Genomic DNA, 18,685 nt, shown 5'->3' with positions numbered 1-18,685 from the left:
GGAGAGCGGTCGCTCTTGTTAAAATAATTAATACAATATACTTTTCACTTACATTTAGTGATTGATACTTTGCAGAAACGTTCTTCAATATCTTCTACTATAAAATGCAAAAACCTCGGAATGTTCAAAATTCTGTTTTTCAAACGTTTTGGGTGTTTGTGCGAAATTAGAAATTGCAACAAACAGCAGGTTTTGACAGAGCCGAACACATTTAAAATATCTGCATCCAAAAATGTACTTTAACATTTTTATTTCAAGTCCCAATAAGTTCACCCATGATAAGTGAACCTGAATTATTATGGACTAAATACAGTAAGCAGATCGACTCGAGCGGACTGACCATGTGTCAAATTCTTGCCGGTGAACTGGAAGCAGCAGGAAGGTGTGTAAGCCCGACTGATGGGCTTGCAACTTGAGGCCTCTGCTAGGTTTTGTTTGGCGGGTGGATTGGAGAAGCAAGATTTAGAATGTTTTTAATATTTTCCAGCCATATATCTCACAATTGAAAAAAAAAAATAATAATTGTAAAAAATAATAAAATATGAAAAAAAAGTATTCTATAGGATGCACAAATAATTTTTAAAAATAACAAAATTAAAAAAAAAGAAAAATGCTCGAGATTTAAACCTCATACATTCGATTAACTAAGTATGTGCACCTTTACCGCTCAGCTACAGTTCACCTAATATGTATAGCTGGTAATATTACATCCCTATATTCCAACAACAACCAGCGGTTCGAGTGTATCGACTATATAGAAAGATATGGCGCAAGACTTAGAGGGCGAGAGTTTGTAATCTCAGAATATCTTGTTGTCAAATAAATTTGATATTCTAGACAGTGCTTCAGCTTGCTTTGATAAAGCAATGTAAAATGGAGGTGTCTCTGATGGTAGGGAGGGGATGCTAACCAATTATTTTATTTTACATGGCCTAATGGGCTGTAAAAATGGTTTAAAATGAGTGCTGATTTTTTTTCTGATTTGCATTTATTCTTTCATTCTATTTCTCATCTTCACTGATAGTGCTTTCAATTTAAAGACAGTCGAAATAATAATAATAATAATAAATATTGGTTTTGTTTCGACCACACACCATCATCAGGTTCTATTTGTCAATATAGAACCATTGATCATTTTAAGGCCTTGCACTTTAGTTATGGGTCTTAAATACTGGTTGTGAGGACCAATGTAACATCACACATTTACTGCATCACATTGTATAGCCAACTGCTTTAAGAATTTAATTAAATACCATCTGTGAAATACTAAAAAAAAAAAAAAAAAAACCTCAACTAAAAAGAATATGTTTATAATTTTTTTTAAATCAACAAAGTTATTAAATACAGACCACAAATTATTCAGTTTTTACTATAAAATTACCAACCGATTCAGACAAAAATAATTCCGCTTTTACTATAAACTAATCGACCAATTTAATTCAGACCAAAATCATTTAGTTTCTACTATAAAATAACCAACCAAAGGTGCGAAGTACTGTAGTAAATCTTTCCCCTTTTAAGTGGTGAAAATCATTTTGCCATTCCCTTTTTCAAATGATACAAATTTACGTAATTAAATATACAATAGAAACCACTGCAGGCAGTGAATCTTTTAATTACTGTATTAGCTTTCAGCATATGAAAATATGAAGAAGTTTCCCACGCACTTTAACAGAAACATACAATGCAGCACTGTTCTTGTACTTTGCAGACTGTTAAATTAGCTTGTGATGAACTGGCTGAGAGCAGCTTACGGTAGCCTGGTCAGCTACACTGGTGGTAGAGCACTGTGTATGTGTGCTGAACCGTGAAGATCTCTAGGTCCCCGGTTCAATTCCCATCAATGTTCTCCTTGCGTTTCAGTTGGATGGCTGAAATGCAAGTTAGGATAGCGCACCGTCTTTCGGATAAGACGTTTAAATGCTCTTGGTCCCGTGTGCATTTTAGCACACGTGCATGTTAAAAAACGTGGTACACTCCTTTGGAAAAGATTAGAGGTTGCCTTCTGGTGTACTGCTCAATCACCACCAGAAGAACCCCACTGGAAAGAAGTATTTTCAGACTTTCGTGGGTTATCCTTGGTGTTTACATCCAACTGACTCTGCTGACTGTGTTTCAGGTATAAATGGATATTATAATGTAATACCTGAATCATTCTAAGTGGCTTTTCACTCTAGAATTGAGAAGGAAGTTATAGTAAATCGTACTGTAGAGCTACCATCAGCAATCTCTTTACCCTCCAAGGACCCAAAACAAATTGCCATAGATTCCCACGACCTAAGGCCTCCGATATATCAAAATGCTCTTGTAATCAACATTTACGGTAGTTGTGGAGAATAGCATCTAGAAACCCAGTAGGATTACGATTGGATTTAATTTCAATAAACTCTAGTTCTTTTGCATACCATTCTTTTAGACCGCCCAAATGCAACCGAACGACCTCAAAAATCCACCCACAAGCTTGGGTCAAATGCATGGGTATCCAACCATAACTGTAAACATGAACCTAATGTTATTACAGTATATGAGCTTTCAACACATGAAAATTGGAAAATTGGATCCCTTGATCTTTAAACACACATAAATAATGCATCACTGTTCTTGCACTTTGCAAACCTTTAAATTAGCTTCAGGTGAACCGACTCTGTGAGCTTAGTTGGGGCCCGTTCGAGTGAAAAACGCCAACTGTACTCCATTTAATTCACCGGTTAAACACGCTGACCACTCAGCGGGTGGTCGACGGTTCGTGCCAATTTTAGCTCATGTTAAATACTGTGAAACGAAAGAAATCTGAAAGTAGACTTGTATGGTCATCAAATACATCAAAAACACCTATCCCATCTACCCATTCTACTGCTTCTGTACTAAGGCCCACAGCGTGGGGTTAGTACAGGAACAATATCCGAGCACAACAATTTATTAACACTCGTTAAAATATGTATGTAAGTCAGTTGTATTCAAAATTATTTCCTCCGAATAATGGTAAATCTACAAATCGAACACGTAGCTATACTACTATACTAGCCACCATTATTGTTATGTTAACAGACTTACTGTCCAATCAAGTTTAATTTCAACATGCACAAGAAGAGGCAAAGGACAGTGCGGTGACAGTGGATACTAGCTGCAGCGCTAACTGCTGGACTGTGGACAAAAACATTTGGAAAAACAAAAATTAAGGTTATTTTATCGTCGCCTCTGGCCAGGCACGCTCGGTGAGTTATCCCATACACTATGACCACCACGGGTGTCCATGGGCCTAGCGAAACATTTCCCATTCCAAATTTGGTATAGTGACAAAAAAAATAAAAAATTGAAAAAAAATATTGACCCACCAATTTGATGGTCAAAATTGCGCAGATATTTTTTCGCTCGAACAGGCCCTTTGATACAAAAATTTAATACCTTAATTGCTGCTTTTTAGTTATTTTTTTTTTCAAACACCAACCTTTGTTATCGTATAATTTAACTGTGTAGGAAGCTTTAGTATCGTATACAGTACACAGTGGTTATTATTATTAGCTTCCCACAATATTAAAATTAGGAAGAATGTCCTCGCCCCCTTTTCCAGACACATAAATAATGACAAACTGTTCTTCAATACTGCAGCCGATTAAATTGGCTTGTTATTAACTGAGTCTGTTGTTGCTAGACTGTGTAACTTCATACAACAGTTTATTACTTGTTGGATATTAATTTTTAATATTTGAATTGTTTAATTTGTATACTGGCTTTTCAATTTTCAACTGACACTAATTTCATTAAATGTACAATAGAAAGCTTTGCAGACAGTGCAGCCTTTAAATTATAAGCTTTCAACATATGAAAATTAGAAGAAGTTTCCCAGGCACTTTAACAAACAGAAACATAAATAATGCAGCACTTGTTCTTGTATTTTGCAGACCGTTAAATTAGCTTGGGATGAACTTGCCTAGAGCAGCTTAGCTCTCAGTTGGCTACACTAGTGGAAGTCACTGTGTCTCTGCACTGAACTGTGGAGATCTCTTGCTCTTCTGTTAATTATATATTAAGTTAATTATATATTAAGTACTCTTGGCTAAAAAAAGACTAAATGCTAGTTGGGATGAATAATTATATATCATGAGTTTCAAATGTTTAAACGGTTACACTCCTGACATCAAATTTTATCTTCAACAATAATAGACTATATATAAAGGAAAATGTAGCCGAACAAACATGTAACCAAACTCGTTCAAAATTCGGAACAATAGTCTAGGAAAATGGACTTTTCTTTACCGGGCAACAAAAATGTGGAATGAACTATCTAATGAATTAAAAATTAACTTTCAAAATACAAAATATGTTACATCATTTCCAAAAATATTACTACATAAATGTATTTCATTGACTCTTCTCTTGCTTGGTTTATATATATATATGTACACTGTACATGTACATTTATATGTACATTTTATATATATATATATATATTCTTTTAATTTTTGTTAATCCAATTCTATTGTATATACTTTTGTTATGTTTAAACTGTACCACTTTGAAAACTAGTGCAATACTGAAAGTGCCTACAGTATAACGAAAGAATAAATAATCATAAAATAATTGCTCCCCGGTTCAATCCCCATTGCTGCTCTACTTGTATTTCAGCCTGAGGGCTGAATTGCAGGTTATTTTACCGCACCGTCTTTCGGATGAGACGTTTAAGCTCTCAGTGCTGTGTGCATTATGGCCCATGTGCACGTTAAATAACGCAGTACACTGGCGTTTCTGTTTTACATTGCTGCTTCTTGTGCTGAAGATACAGTTCAAACCCAGCTAAAGTTGGGTTTTAATTAAAGCCTGATCACTATGCTCCTTAAAATACAGTAACCCTCATGTGAGTGTTAAGAAAGAAGGAACGTATTGGTACTGGCGGCACCCTATGACCGCCACGGGTGTCCATGGGCCTAGCGAAACATTTCCAATTCCAAATTTGGAAGTGACAAAAAAAAAATAAAAAATTCAAAAAAAATTAAATGTTAAAATTAATAGAAAAGAATTATTAGAAATAAAATATGCTAATGTAGAATATATAATCAATGTATGAATGTCCACCCATGCCCTACATCTCAAAATATTAAGTAAGATAATAATTAAGTTCTAATCTTGAGCAAACTATTAAGTACGTGACAGGAGCATCATGTTACCGATTGGAATTCAAATTGAATGTGATAGAAAGCGATGATCTTGTAATGCCGTATTACTGTGAACTGTAAGTGATATCGTGGAGTTATCACTTGAGTGAATTGGCCACTTCACGAGAGTAAATCCCGTCAAAGATAAAAATTGATTATGGGGGAGGCCGAAGTGAAGCGGAATAAACATCGGTATGAACAGATCATGAGGAAGGGAAAGATGACAAAATTCAAAGATCTGAATAATATAATAACGTATTATCCTATCGAAGAAAAAAAAAATTGATGATGAAAGAGGGTCGAATTGAAGCAGATTAAACGCCGGAAGAATAGATCGAGAGAAAGGGAAAGATGACGAAATTAGAAAATCCAAATATTATGAAGTGATTTCAATTTAATTGATGTCTACTGAAAAGAAAAATAGCATGTGCTAATTTATCTTTTTCTACACGATTGATGAGACATTTTATAAAGATTAATTTCAAGGTCGAATATACAATAACACTTTCTCTCTTTACAGTACTATCAGCAAAACCAGACAGATGTTATCTGTCAGATAATTGTTTGATTAGACATTGATAGTGTATGCTATTATTACAAATATCTGATCAAACATTGGTTTTACACTGTGTGTTAGTCATGTGAATAAATCGCTAAACAATCTGTCTTTCATATCAACTGGATATTAAGCTTGAGCAGCCCACAATATTCTTTGACAAAAAACTGTTGTATGCCCACATAAAGTCATGATGTGCCTATATATGGTCATGATGTGATGTCATCATGACCATATTTAGGCATGTCACATGTTTTTGTCAAATAAAATTTGATTGATAAAATTTGATAGTATAGGTTTTTAGACAATATTCTAATTCATCAAAATACGATCAAATATTGTATGAATTTATCAGATAAATACCTAGTAGTCTATTCTGATTATTTCAAATAATTTATTTCAATACCAAAATACAATAGGCCTACATTCACATCAGGCAAGACTTTTTTATTCCTTGTTTCGCGTACTTATTTTTTTAAAGATCACCAGAGGAAGGCGGAATTTAAAAAAAAAATTAAATTTTGTTTTCGGTTTTCTTATTGAGCAAAAAGAAGGAGAATGTAAAAAGAAAATTTTATTGTTGAATGAAAAATGGGATGGATAGATGCTTCAAATTTATATAATTAGGAGGAAATATACATGTCTTATCCTTGGATATATCAAGGCAGGGGAGGGTGTGATAAAAATAAAGAAAACTTTTATTTTTTTCTGAAATTTCTATTTTTTCGTGGCAGCGGATGTGCTAATTGGCCAAAAATAAAATTTTATTTTTATTCAAAATCATCAATATTTGCGTTCGGCGGGTTTGCTAAAAAAGGTATAAGTCTTGTCTTAACAAAAAAATATAAACAATAAAAATATTAAATCAGTCTGAAGGAGATCTCTTGTTCCCCAGTGTTGCTTAATATTCTGTCATTATAGTCTACAATTTCAATGTCAATATTAGTAATTTAAATAGGTTTGGAAGTCAGTTAAAATTTCTTATTTTAGCATTTCCGTGAAATGTTGCAGTTTCCACCTAAATCGAATTCAAAATTGAAAAAAAAATGGATTGCTTAATTCATATTTTTTATAAATTATACAGGTGTAACCTTTTAACTGAAAGGAAAATTATGACAGGAAAAATAAATTTCCTTAAATAATAATACCATTTCTGAAAGTTTAATTTCTGTAAAAGGATTTTCATGGTAATAGTATCTAAATCAATGACGGTATTCGACCGGTTCGCTTTGTTGACGATTTTGCGTTGAGCAATATTTTCATTCGGCTGGTTCGTATAATAAACTTCGTTGACAAGAAAAATTAAGGTAAAATAGAGTGCGTTAATTTGCAATAAGTTTTACATGTGACGAAAAAACAAAATGGTCGATTGGTCAGTTTAGCAAAAAACATTTGTGTGTATAATTTAATAAATTTCAATAAACTTTAAATAATAATAATAATAAAAATTAACTGCAGGCCAACATAATTTAAAAACTACATGAAAATATCTGTTTGACAATAAACAACAACTACCACAAGCCAAAACTTCTACCGGTTTTCTGTTTGTCTGGTCATAATCGTTAAGTAGGATTTTATCCTTGAGAAGGCAGGCGTGGTTTAACAAAGAACGACCAGTCGAATACAGGCAATTAATATATAATCTTTTTTTTTTCCGAACTGTGACGTAGGAAAATTGTTAACTTTTAAAGCGGTCGTTTTAAATGAGCATTAATTGTTTTTAATACCCTTTTTTAAAGGTTTTATTGATTATTAGAGTGTCAGCAATTTTTGAAGCACAGAATTAGAATTACTGTACTGATGTTTTAGTTAGCAAATTTACATGTATAGAAGATTCAAGTAGATTTAAAAAACTAAAGACAAAGTATCTATTTATTAAATGCATTAGCAAGTTCAAGCAAATAAGAATTGTGATTGATCCCGATCTCATTCAATGAATTATGATGTAAATCAATGTAAAGAAAATGGTAAAAAACAATACATTTTTAGTCCTTTGATCAATGCAACTGCCGACGACAATACACTACATGTAACACAGGTAATTTCGCAGAAATAATTAGCATATTTTCATTCTTCTGGCAAAGATTTTAAATACCTTTAATCACAAACCAACCACCTGCAAATATTGATTTTCATTTTGGCCAGTTAGCATACCTGCTGCGTCAAAATATGAGGTACAGGTAAAATATTATACTGGTATTAAATCTATTTTATTATGAAAGCATACATGATAAGAATACTGTGTTTAATATAGTTACTATACACACACATTAAATATACATACACATTAGAAAAATTGAATTGGTAAATAAACTGACTGTATCAGAACTATAAACCTTGAGTCAAAGATAGAGCATTAATGCTGTCATTTTCTGGGAAAATGTAGAAAAAAAAAACACATGAAAAATTAACAACAAATTGAACCGTTCATTTTTAAAAGGAATCAGGTTTATAAATTCCAATACTGAGTCACAATGACAGTTTAGTTATTGTTGATTTATTCCAGAATTTAAACTACATGAATACTTGCATACACCTATGTTGTGTACAGTGTTTATGTCAATTGATCTTGATACATGAGCATGCACAGTTCTAACTATAAATTGCCTTATTTGGTGTTCCTACTAAATTTATTGCTAAAAATTTGCTATGGACAATATTTACCATTCTCAACCATCCCTCTAAAACCATGGGTATAGGCTGGCAGGTTTTTGCACCCACTTCCCCAGTTCCGCAATCTCAATTTTCGGAACCACCCCCCCCCATCCTCTCCAACCTCCTAACTGAAACCAACCTACACAGATTCAGAGTAAGCTTAGATGTAATAATTGAGATAAGTAAAGTATCCAAATGGTATGATATGTTTCATTGTCCTGGTAAAGTAATAAAATTAAATAATTATTTGTATGCCATTGTATTATTTTTTTTCCTGTTAAAAAATTTAAAAAAAACAGTAGTGAAAAAATTTAGGTCATTCGCCCCCCCCCCCAATTCCCCTCCCTAAATATGCCCCTGCGAAAGAACCACACCTGGGATATTACACGGGGAACAAGACCAGAGCCCTAGCCCCTTGCTCTAGAGTCCCTGAAGACAAATTTCTAGAGTAACTTAATGGGTGATGTTACCTACTTGAGCAGTTTTCTTGAGTTGCGTATTCAGCGATGATTGGCTTAGTTCTTGCACAATGTATGCTATTCTGACAGCAGTCTCCGTTTCATTGCGTTCTTTATTTGTTTCCATTACATCTGTAACAGGCAAAAGACAGCAAGTTAATTACTAGTTACAGCTGAATGTAGTGTTCATGGTTTACATTGAAAATAACTCATTCCATAATTAATTTTGCTAGGATACTGTTTGGCGCAGTGGGAAAGGTTTGGTTTCCCAACCTCGAGGTCGGGGCATCAATCCCTTGCTGAGCATTTCACTGTGTGCTTGAGCAAGGCACTTTATTGGCATTGATTCTCTACACCCAGGAGTATAAATAGGTACCTGGTGGGAAGCAAGACTTAAGCATGTGGTCACTCACAATGACCAGCCAAAGAGTTGCTTTGTATAGATGCAAAGAGAAGGCGCTATAATTAAACGAATACATAAATAAAAAAAATAACAAAATCAAATTATGATTACTATTAATTTATTATTATCCAAGTTCTTTGTGAGAATATTTGGCTTCAGGTTGAACACAAATAACCTAGTCTATCCAAAAGACCGAAACCAAACACCAATAAAAGGCAAATCATATTAAGACAATAAAAAAATGATAATAATAACAATATTCAGGTAATTAAATCATACTAATATATTTGTTATAATAGGCTTGCAATACAATACTTATTATAATGACGACGATGACGGTAACAATAATAACAGTGGTCTAAACTTCATCTTCATGACTTTGATGAACTCTTTTTCTAGACTTGAAAATGCACACATCCAGCTTTGCTTGCAGCCATATACTATACCTGCCAACATTCCTGGCATCTGATGCATTAGACAAAAAAAATTTGTATATAGCGCCCTGTTAAATTCATAAAATAGAGCGCCCTCTATTTTTTTTTTATTTTAGTGACCAGCGAACAGTCATCAGTCAGTAAATTTATGCATTCACATTTCAATGATGAATTCACATTATTTTCATTAATTTTTTGCATAATCGGCCAATACTTTTTATCTTTTACAATGTTATAATGCGCGAGATAATACAACTTAGACGTGAGACGTAAAAAATGAATGCATTTTTTTGAGCTCGGCACTTAATTTAACACCTAGTCAGATATTATATTTAGGAGCAACATAATTAGGATAGTAACTATCCCCATATGCTAATGAATTCTCTCAATCTCATGGAATCATCTCACATCAAATTTGAAAATATTATCAGTTTATGATTTTTTACAATAAAGGAAAAAAAATGATTGATTAGGCTCAATAGTAATGATTATTAGTTTATCACCCTATCTAGGCTGGAAAAAGTGATAAGGGAGGGAGGGAGGCTTTTTATTTTGTTTTTTATTTTGCTAAAGCCAAATTACATTTGTTTGCTAGTGCATTGATATTTAAAGTAAAATGCATGATTGAGATAATACAAACAATCAACTATTAACTAAAAAACTGAAGGAAATTTTTTTTTTTTTTTTTAATTTTTTTTTTTTTTTCAATACCACAGACGACAGGCGGGCAAGGGTGATAAACTAATCTTTTTTTTTTATTGGGCCTTATTCCCAACTATTCTCAACTACAAACAACCAACATTTATCAACTGAATAATCTTGTAATTTCATCCATCAAAACCACTGCTCCTGTTGAACTTGTAGTTTCTGCTGCAATTAGTCAAGGTCATGAATCAGTAAAACAGAACCTCTTTTATTGTGCGTTAAATTGCACGCAGCTAAATGTCGCAAAACAATCCGTAAATTTTCACATTAATCTTTAAATGCTCAACACAAAGATTAATGAATAATAAGTGCAGAAAGTGGAGCATGTGGCTATACCTACAAAATCTGCGCTGAAATCAGCCCTTATTTTCAGAAATGCGCGGACAGATTTTTAGGCCAAATTTTCGATCGGAGGATATATTCCCTGCGCAGGCCTTACTATACAGTCTAGGAGGCTGGGCTATCTATGTATCACCATACCATATGCCTAGCCTAGCTTCGACTTTCTCAGCATCCTAATTTTATTCAAAAATTAAAATAAAACCACATAATATTACAGGGCTTACAACTAGCTTCTAGACTGTGTAGTAAGTCCTACACGGGGATATCCTCCATGCAAAAATTTGGGCTAGAAATCCGTCTGCGCATTTTGGAAAATGGGTGCTTGGAAAATAAGGGCAGATTGCCGCACAGAATTTTTGCTGAATATTGGCTTTGAACCAATGCATATGCAGCAATTACGATTCCGCGCACCTATTTCCTAGCAATTAAAATGCAAATTTTAGCTGATTTTTTAGGTATCAGCCGCACAATTAAAAAACTTTACAGTATGGGCTAGGCTAGGCCTAGGCCCCTACTAGGTAGCTTGCACATAAAAATTATAATTGTATCGCAGCCTAGAGTGACTCAGATTCTACCTAGCCTAAGGTATTTAAAAAACTTTGTGCACAGTCTTATTAAATTTAAATTAAAAATATTAGAGTTAATGTAGGATATTATTATATAGGCCCTGGCCCTGGGCCCAGGCCTAGGCCTATTTTATTCTTTGATAATTTCATATTTTTTGTATGAGAATGAGTTATTTTTTATTTTTTATTTTTTTATGTTATTAAAATTAGAAACTTCCATTCTTCCAAATCAGAGAACATCGTAGTGTGTTTGCTTTTTAGTAATACCCAATCAGGCCCCATGTGACCCCGATAAGTCCTAGCCTAGGCCTAGCTAGGTCTAGGGGTGATCGGCCTAGGCCTAGGCCATTAGGCTGCTAGGCCTAGGCCTAGCTACGCCTAGGCTAGAGAAGTCTAGCTAGCCAATGCCTAGAACTTCTATTCTACAAGTATAGGAATAAAAATTTGTATAGTTAATTTTGATGATCATGCACTTGTTAACTTACAACTAAGCTAGAATTTAGACAGTAATTACCAGGACAAGACTGTGCAGATTCCGTTGTTATGGAAAACCGAAGCCGCCTCCCTCTCACACGTTGAATTTTGGAATTGTTGGAGTGTAATTGCGTTCATTGCGACTCCAAATTGAGTTTTTAACGCGTTCGATTTTGACGCATTCCGAACATTATTTTTGCTCTTGTATTTTTATCCGTTCTTGTTTTCAATTAATTAATATAAAAAGCAAGCAAATGGAATATTAAATTATTTGATTTTCATTGTTTTTTCTTAGCTCATCACACATAAATAAGGCCTTTTCGCTGTACAAAACAATCGTTCGCCCTAACCTTGAATATTGCACTGTAATTTTTAATCAATTTCTCTAAATCAGGCACATCGCATCTACGTAGTTCAAAGGGATTTCTGAGATTTTTATCACATACTTTTCCTAATTTTCCTGTTTCGATTCATTCTATAAGTAATCGCAGGAAAGTCTTTGATATGGTATTTTTATATAATTTAAAATTTTGTTTATGATTGTTCACTTATTTATGTATTTTATAATGTTAATGTCCCGGACCCTGACGAGGCAAATGATTTTCATAGAATACCATAATAGGCTATTCTTAATAACCTAAATAGTAATGATATTGATATCCTTCAGGATAATCTTGCTGCATTTAAATCGAAGCTCATGCATCCTATTCTTGAGGAGAATGCATGACCTTCAATTTATCAATTTGAGGATTTCAGTGGGACTGATTGTTTTTTTGTTTTTCTTCTTTCTTTCTTTCTTTCTTTCTTTTTTGTGTTTTTCTATGTTTGCTATTTATTTATTCATTTAATGAACATATTCACATAGGATGGTTTAATCAGGTGGGATGTAACAACCTGTTTAAATGTTTACATATGGTCTTGTTTTACGATAAAAGATTACAGTATATAAAATATCAAAAATTTCATATTAATGAAATTGAAAAGGACTAAAATAGTAAAGTACAGTAAAGGAATTAATAAAATCGTTTAAAAAAGAAACAGCTTTTAGATAGATATTGATATCGATTTGTCTACAGTAAGATGTGTATAAGAGACAGGAAATATACATGTCTTATCCTTGGATATATCAAGGCAGGGGAGGGTGTGATAAAAATAAAGAAAACTTTTATTTTTTTCTGAAATTTCTATTTTTTCGTGGCAGCGGATGTGCTAATTGGCCAAAAATAAAATTTTATTTTTATTCAAAATCATCAATATTTGCGTTCGGCGGGTTTTTAAATAAAAAAATAAAATAAAAGGATAACAAACTTATTCTTATTTTTTTTATTTTGATTTTTGAAATTGATTTACCGTAAATCTCTGTATGTCAACCTCCGGACCGCGTAACGGAGCGCAAGTTAGATATAATTGTTTGATTTCTTAGAATCAATCACACCCGATCAAAAACGGCCAAGACATTTTATTTTCTGAAGTTACACCAAACTTGTGGGCCAACAGCTGAAAACACACCTAATGCCCTCGAACCTGAATAGAGGTGCTAATGTATTTAAATCAGGGTGAATCTTGGGTGATGCGCGTGGGGAGGGGAGGGGTGCATGCCCTCCAAAGATTACGCGCTACCCCAGTCACCCCCCACCCCCACAAAAAAAATCAAAAGTAGTTAAAAATCACCCAAAATCACCTTATGTTGCGAGTTAGGGCCCCTCAACTGATCATCGAGCACACCCACCTCCACCCGCCCAACTTCACCTTCGCGCACCCACCCCGCCCCATCAGCTCCCCAACTTTAAGACCTTTAGATACGCATGTGGTTAAAATGGTACCATAATGTATTGTACATAGGCCTACCTGACCTGTGGTAACTTTCATATTAGCTGATCTGAAACCGGTTTGACAGTTTCCCGATGAAAAATCAAAGCACGTTGTATGTACTCTTTCGAGAGCGGCGCTTGGGGGGAATGTCACGTTTGTTGCGCGGCAATTATTCTAGACAGATTTCTATGTTACAGGAGAGACGCTTAATTGAACATTTGGGTAATATTTATTACTATTTTTTTTTTCTTTGTTTTGTTTTCTTGTATAAAAGAAAACTAATTTTAAAATAGGAAATAGACCTAACCCATTTTGAAATGCATTTAGACCGAGAAATCTCACCTTTACGGATTTTCACAAAGATGAATTTGGCGTTAAGTGGACTTACAGCAACATTCCGTCTAGCTAGGTAAAAATAAACAACTCCCCCAAAATTTAGCTGCCGCTGTAGGTATAATGAAATATTACGTCATAGAATTCAATTAATGATAATGACAACAAAAATTCAAGCTCTTCGCGTAAACCTGCCATATGTAAACAAGTAGATAAGTTTTTTGTTTATAAGGATTGTTGTCTTAATAACTAACTCCATTTTTATGAAAATCCAAGTATAACATTGTCTGTGTTGTTTCATTTCAATAAACTTAAGCCCTGTAACAGATTATCAACTTATACTTTGACAAAAACATTTTAAATATGGTCATGATGACATCACATCATGACTATATATGGGCACGCAATTGGTTTTTTGTTTCAAACAAAATTTGATAGCCTGGACAAAGCTTAAGCTAATTGATAATGTACTTTAATACGATTCTCAGCTTTCTTATTTGCATTAATTTGTTGCATAGTAAACAGACACATCCAAATGATATGTAGGCCTATGCTCTGTTCACTGCCTCGCGGCATATCATATCATCGTATGATTATTACATGTTAGGGTAGGCGGTAGGCCTTCTTTTCCATGCCAAGATACAGAACAACGACGATTCAGGCCAACACATATCTCTCAAATCATATCCACCAAACACGTAATTACGTATAAAATTAATTATATATATATATAGGCCTACTTGTAGACACGGGCTTACAAGAAAATAATTACAACGGCGTCATACATATTCATTGTCATCCCATCATCTATTTTCAGATTTGTCAAAAATATTTTCTGACTGTAATTACTTGCAAAATGTTGTTAATGCATTCGTGTTAGAATTCTGTAAAAATTACATGCGAAATGGAAACTTCTTCGAATTTATCCAGTGTAATTACTTTGGTAATGTAACTTTTCGTTTTATCTCGTTTTACCACGAATACACGTTGAAGAGTCGAAAACAGATAACAGTCGTAAAACGTAGCATAATTTTGTTCTCTTGGTTGCGATTCTCTTAGGAATAGTTTTCGATGTATTTAGTGTCGTAAATCGATATGGTGGTCTCTGATGCACTGGCGGGGTTAACGTTGGTATTTAGTGACCCACTGTTACATTTTCCTACCATAAAACGAGTCCAGTAACCACACCACGGAGATTAAGCATAAACCAATTGCCGACCAGTGACTATTATATTACGCTTTCAAACATCAAAAACAATCGTAAATAACAATTTGAACGGAAAACATCCACAGACCTTGAATTTATGAACATTTGGATTAGTACATCAATGACGTCACTAATCACTTGTTTATTTTCGTTAGAATTTTTGAGAGGATTGTTTTTCTGAAAGTTGGGGTTAAATTCTTTCGGACACAATAGATGACCACAAGAGAACATCTTCAGTTCCGATAAATAATCCAACTGGGAAAGTGCGTCATGAAGGAAAATATGCACATAATTAACACTGAACATCCACATGTCATCTTGCTGTACGTGTTCACGCGTTATACCACGCGAACCATGCGTTGTACCTCGCGAAAACATTCGCTTACTGTATTACGTAATGTGATATATTGATGATTAGACCTATTAAAAGATGTACTGCAGTATCAGTCATATGGTAAAGAAATTTAAAATTTAAATCCCCCATTTTAATTGATTAATTTGCATATTTAAGTAAATTAAAATTATTTGACGTTTGTATTTCAAAAATAAATAATAACTGGGTGGCTGGTTAATGATTTGTAGTAAAATGTCTGTAAATCGGCGAAAACTAGTTTTCATCTGTTTCTCGTTTAATAATTTATTTGATCTTTTCACATGAGCTACTTAATATTTTATTTAAATTTTGAGGTATATTCCTGTCTTTTTTGATTGAGTACATCTTTAAGATATTGTCGAAGCATCAGCTTCTGAGTTGTAATGTTTAAAATGATATAGTTCCAAAGCATTACATATGTGATTTAAAAAATAAAGAATTTGAAATTATGACTGAAAGTTGTTTACGTTTATGTTGATTTCTAACCTTTGTCGAATCATTGCTCATAGAAACCTTAAAGGCAATTAAATTTGATGTGCGCATCGTGTGGACTAGGGTTCACCACGCTCCGTGAAGTCTAGAATATCAGGCGCAGTTGCAGTAGGCTAACCTAATTCTAGATTTGCTATTATTGTACAGTATAATCTTTAGTGATGATAATTATTATATCATGACTCTGAGGATGGCGCCCTCATAAAATTGCAACTGCCGCGTACATGACATAAAACATTACGCAATACAGAAATAGCAATTATCGCTGCTGACACTAAGAGCAATAATAATAACAATAATATTATTAATAATGATAATAATAATAATGATGTTGATGATGATAATGATAATAATAATAATAATAATAATAATAATAATAATTAATAATAATAATAATAATATTAATAATAATAATAATAATAATTTAGTTTCCTTCCAACAATAATATTATTAATAATGATAATGATAATAATAATAATGATGTTGATGATGATGATGATAATAATAATAATAATAATAATAATAATTAATAATAATAATAATATTAATAATAATAATAATAATAATAATAATAATAATAATAATAATAATAATAATTTAGTTTCCTTCCAATTTTTACTTGTATCTTTTATCAAAATGTTATTAATATTATTTGGTTTTTTATATCATCTACATTGATTTAAATGAGTGATTGTTATGGTCTACAGTATACATAAGTTACCGACATAGAATTATAATTAACACATAATGTTCCTCTTTATTGTTAAAACGAAATCATAGAAAGCATTAACAGTTATTCACGCTCTATTTAAAGTACCGATGCATATTCGATGTAAATCCGTTCACCATAGAAGCATAGCAAAAAGTATTAACGATTTACGATGATGATTCGAAACACAGACACAGTTATTAGGGCATCATCAGCCGTCGATAAAAAATGGGATTGTAACTAGAAGGTTCGCACGCGTCAATACGCGGTGGTGAGTAGCACCTTTTATCTTGCGTGATTATATGTAATCTTAACAATATCTGATGTATTAGCAGGGATGTAAGTTAAGGACATACTTAGTATGAAGTAATACCGCCTGAAGAAACCAAACGCATTCGTACAATTGCCTTCAGTTAGACCTCCCTCTCATTACTCGTTGAAGCCGCTTGTGTCACGCTTCACGTTACGGTTGAATTATATAATGTACAAGTTTTATTTAATTGTACCCTGTATAATTTCTGTCTCATAACCATTATCATCATCATCCCCTCGTATTCGTCGTCATCATCATCATCATCATCATCATCATCATTATAATCATATCTTCATCATAATCATGATCGTCGTCGTCATAATCATCATCAGTTTCATCATCACCATCATTATCTTCATCTCATCACTTCCATTGCTGTTTGCCATCTCTATATGAAGAAAATGAAATTACGCATTACGAATCATCACCATCACTATCATCATCATTACTGAAATATAAATGACCGCGATGTCTTCATTGTACATAAAAGTAGGCCTATGTTAATATTTGTTCCAACAGGGGACTCTAATTATTCGACACACGTATGTCGTATCTGTTTTTACCACTTGTTTCGCGCTTCAGATCAATAATAGATTCACAATTATTGTTAAGCACTTGACACTCGACAGGTCTATCGAATCTGCTCTCGTAAATCTCGCGAGGCCTAGAGATGGGCACGCGCCTCACACAACGCGCCAATCGGCCACAGAGCTTTCGACCTATTTGTGAGGTACGGTATTTGTTTGGCTTGCCGCTTGCAAGTCAGCGTGTACGTTAATCTACATTTCTCGAAGCCTAAAAAAACTAAACATAAACATACCGTAGGAATGCTGTAGATCCAAACCTTTCGATTTGTTTATAATCTAAATCACTTTTGACACGGGATCCATTACACCGACACTTTTATGAAGCCACAGACTCGGTGCACAATTAAGCGCAGTAGTTCAGCAACACGGTCCATATCATGTTATTACACTTGAATATTGTTGTTCCTCCTTAAAAAAATATTCTACAATTGTTTAGTGACACGGCTGTGCGGCTGGCAGGCAGTTGCCAACACCTAACTCGATACTGGTACAGCACTCTCCCATGCCACATTTATCATTCATCAACGCGGTACGGTCACATGGCAGTTGTATGTCCTTCGATCATCACCCTTATTCCTATAAAGAAAAAACAAAAAGCTTGATTGCTTCTCGTTACAACGTCACGGAATAACACACCATTGTATAACAGTGGCAAATGTAGAGGGTGAGAAAATAGGACGAATGGGTGTATGCAAGTTGGGAGGGGGTCGGAAAGGTCGTACTACCCCCTCCCCCCTAAAATTTTCAAAGGTCCACATTTTTCTAGGGTCTTTTCACAATGACATAAATGAAAAAGCATTGAGGAATACCAGAAATGAGTCCAAAGCCCTTGCCAATTGCGTGACGTAATATATCTCCATTCCAGGAATTAAAAAAAATGTATTGACATTTTAATCACATCTTGCTGTTATTTCATTGTGAAAATGTCAAACAAAATTTGATCACGACCCACCCAGAAAAAAATCCTGGATACACCCCTGCGACACTCACTTGTCCTCCCTCCCTGTTCCCTGGCAGCAGCCAACCAAATTTCAACTATGAAATCCTTTAGAAAAAAGATTATAATGTCTAATTTCAGAGCTTTTAGTCGATAGCCCCTTGCTGGATTCCAAC

At 33.8% G+C, this 18,685-nt stretch overlaps 1 protein-coding gene across 3 annotated transcripts in view; it reads right to left on the bottom strand.

Annotated features, from left to right (window-relative positions):
* LOC117116234 (TBC1 domain family member 19-like) overlaps window positions 1-17,943 on the bottom strand; it is a 91,058-nt gene extending 73,115 nt beyond the window's left edge. The window contains exons 1-2 of one of the 3 annotated variants that reach the window (XM_033260219.1): window positions 17,806-17,943; window positions 8,839-8,954 (exon numbers count right to left, since the gene is read on the bottom strand). In XM_033260219.1, coding sequence (XP_033116110.1) covers window positions 8,839-8,949 — 111 coding nt within the window. In that variant the 5' untranslated portion in view covers window positions 8,950-8,954; window positions 17,806-17,943. Of the gene's footprint in view, window positions 1-8,838; window positions 8,955-11,757; window positions 11,898-17,805 lie in introns of those variants that run through there. The other 2 variants (XM_033260218.1, XM_033260220.1) reach the window with 2 other exon arrangements.
* Between the last annotated feature and the right edge of the window lie 742 nt (window positions 17,944-18,685).

The sequence above is a fragment of the Anneissia japonica genome, unplaced genomic scaffold (genome assembly GCF_011630105.1).
Source record: "Anneissia japonica isolate Jap-2015-1 unplaced genomic scaffold, ASM1163010v1 scaffold288028_len459517_cov177, whole genome shotgun sequence".
Lineage (NCBI taxonomy): Eukaryota > Metazoa > Echinodermata > Crinoidea > Comatulida > Comatulidae > Anneissia > Anneissia japonica.
The sequence above is the reverse complement of the archived record's forward strand: the minus strand, read 5'-3'. Positions and strand labels throughout refer to the sequence as shown.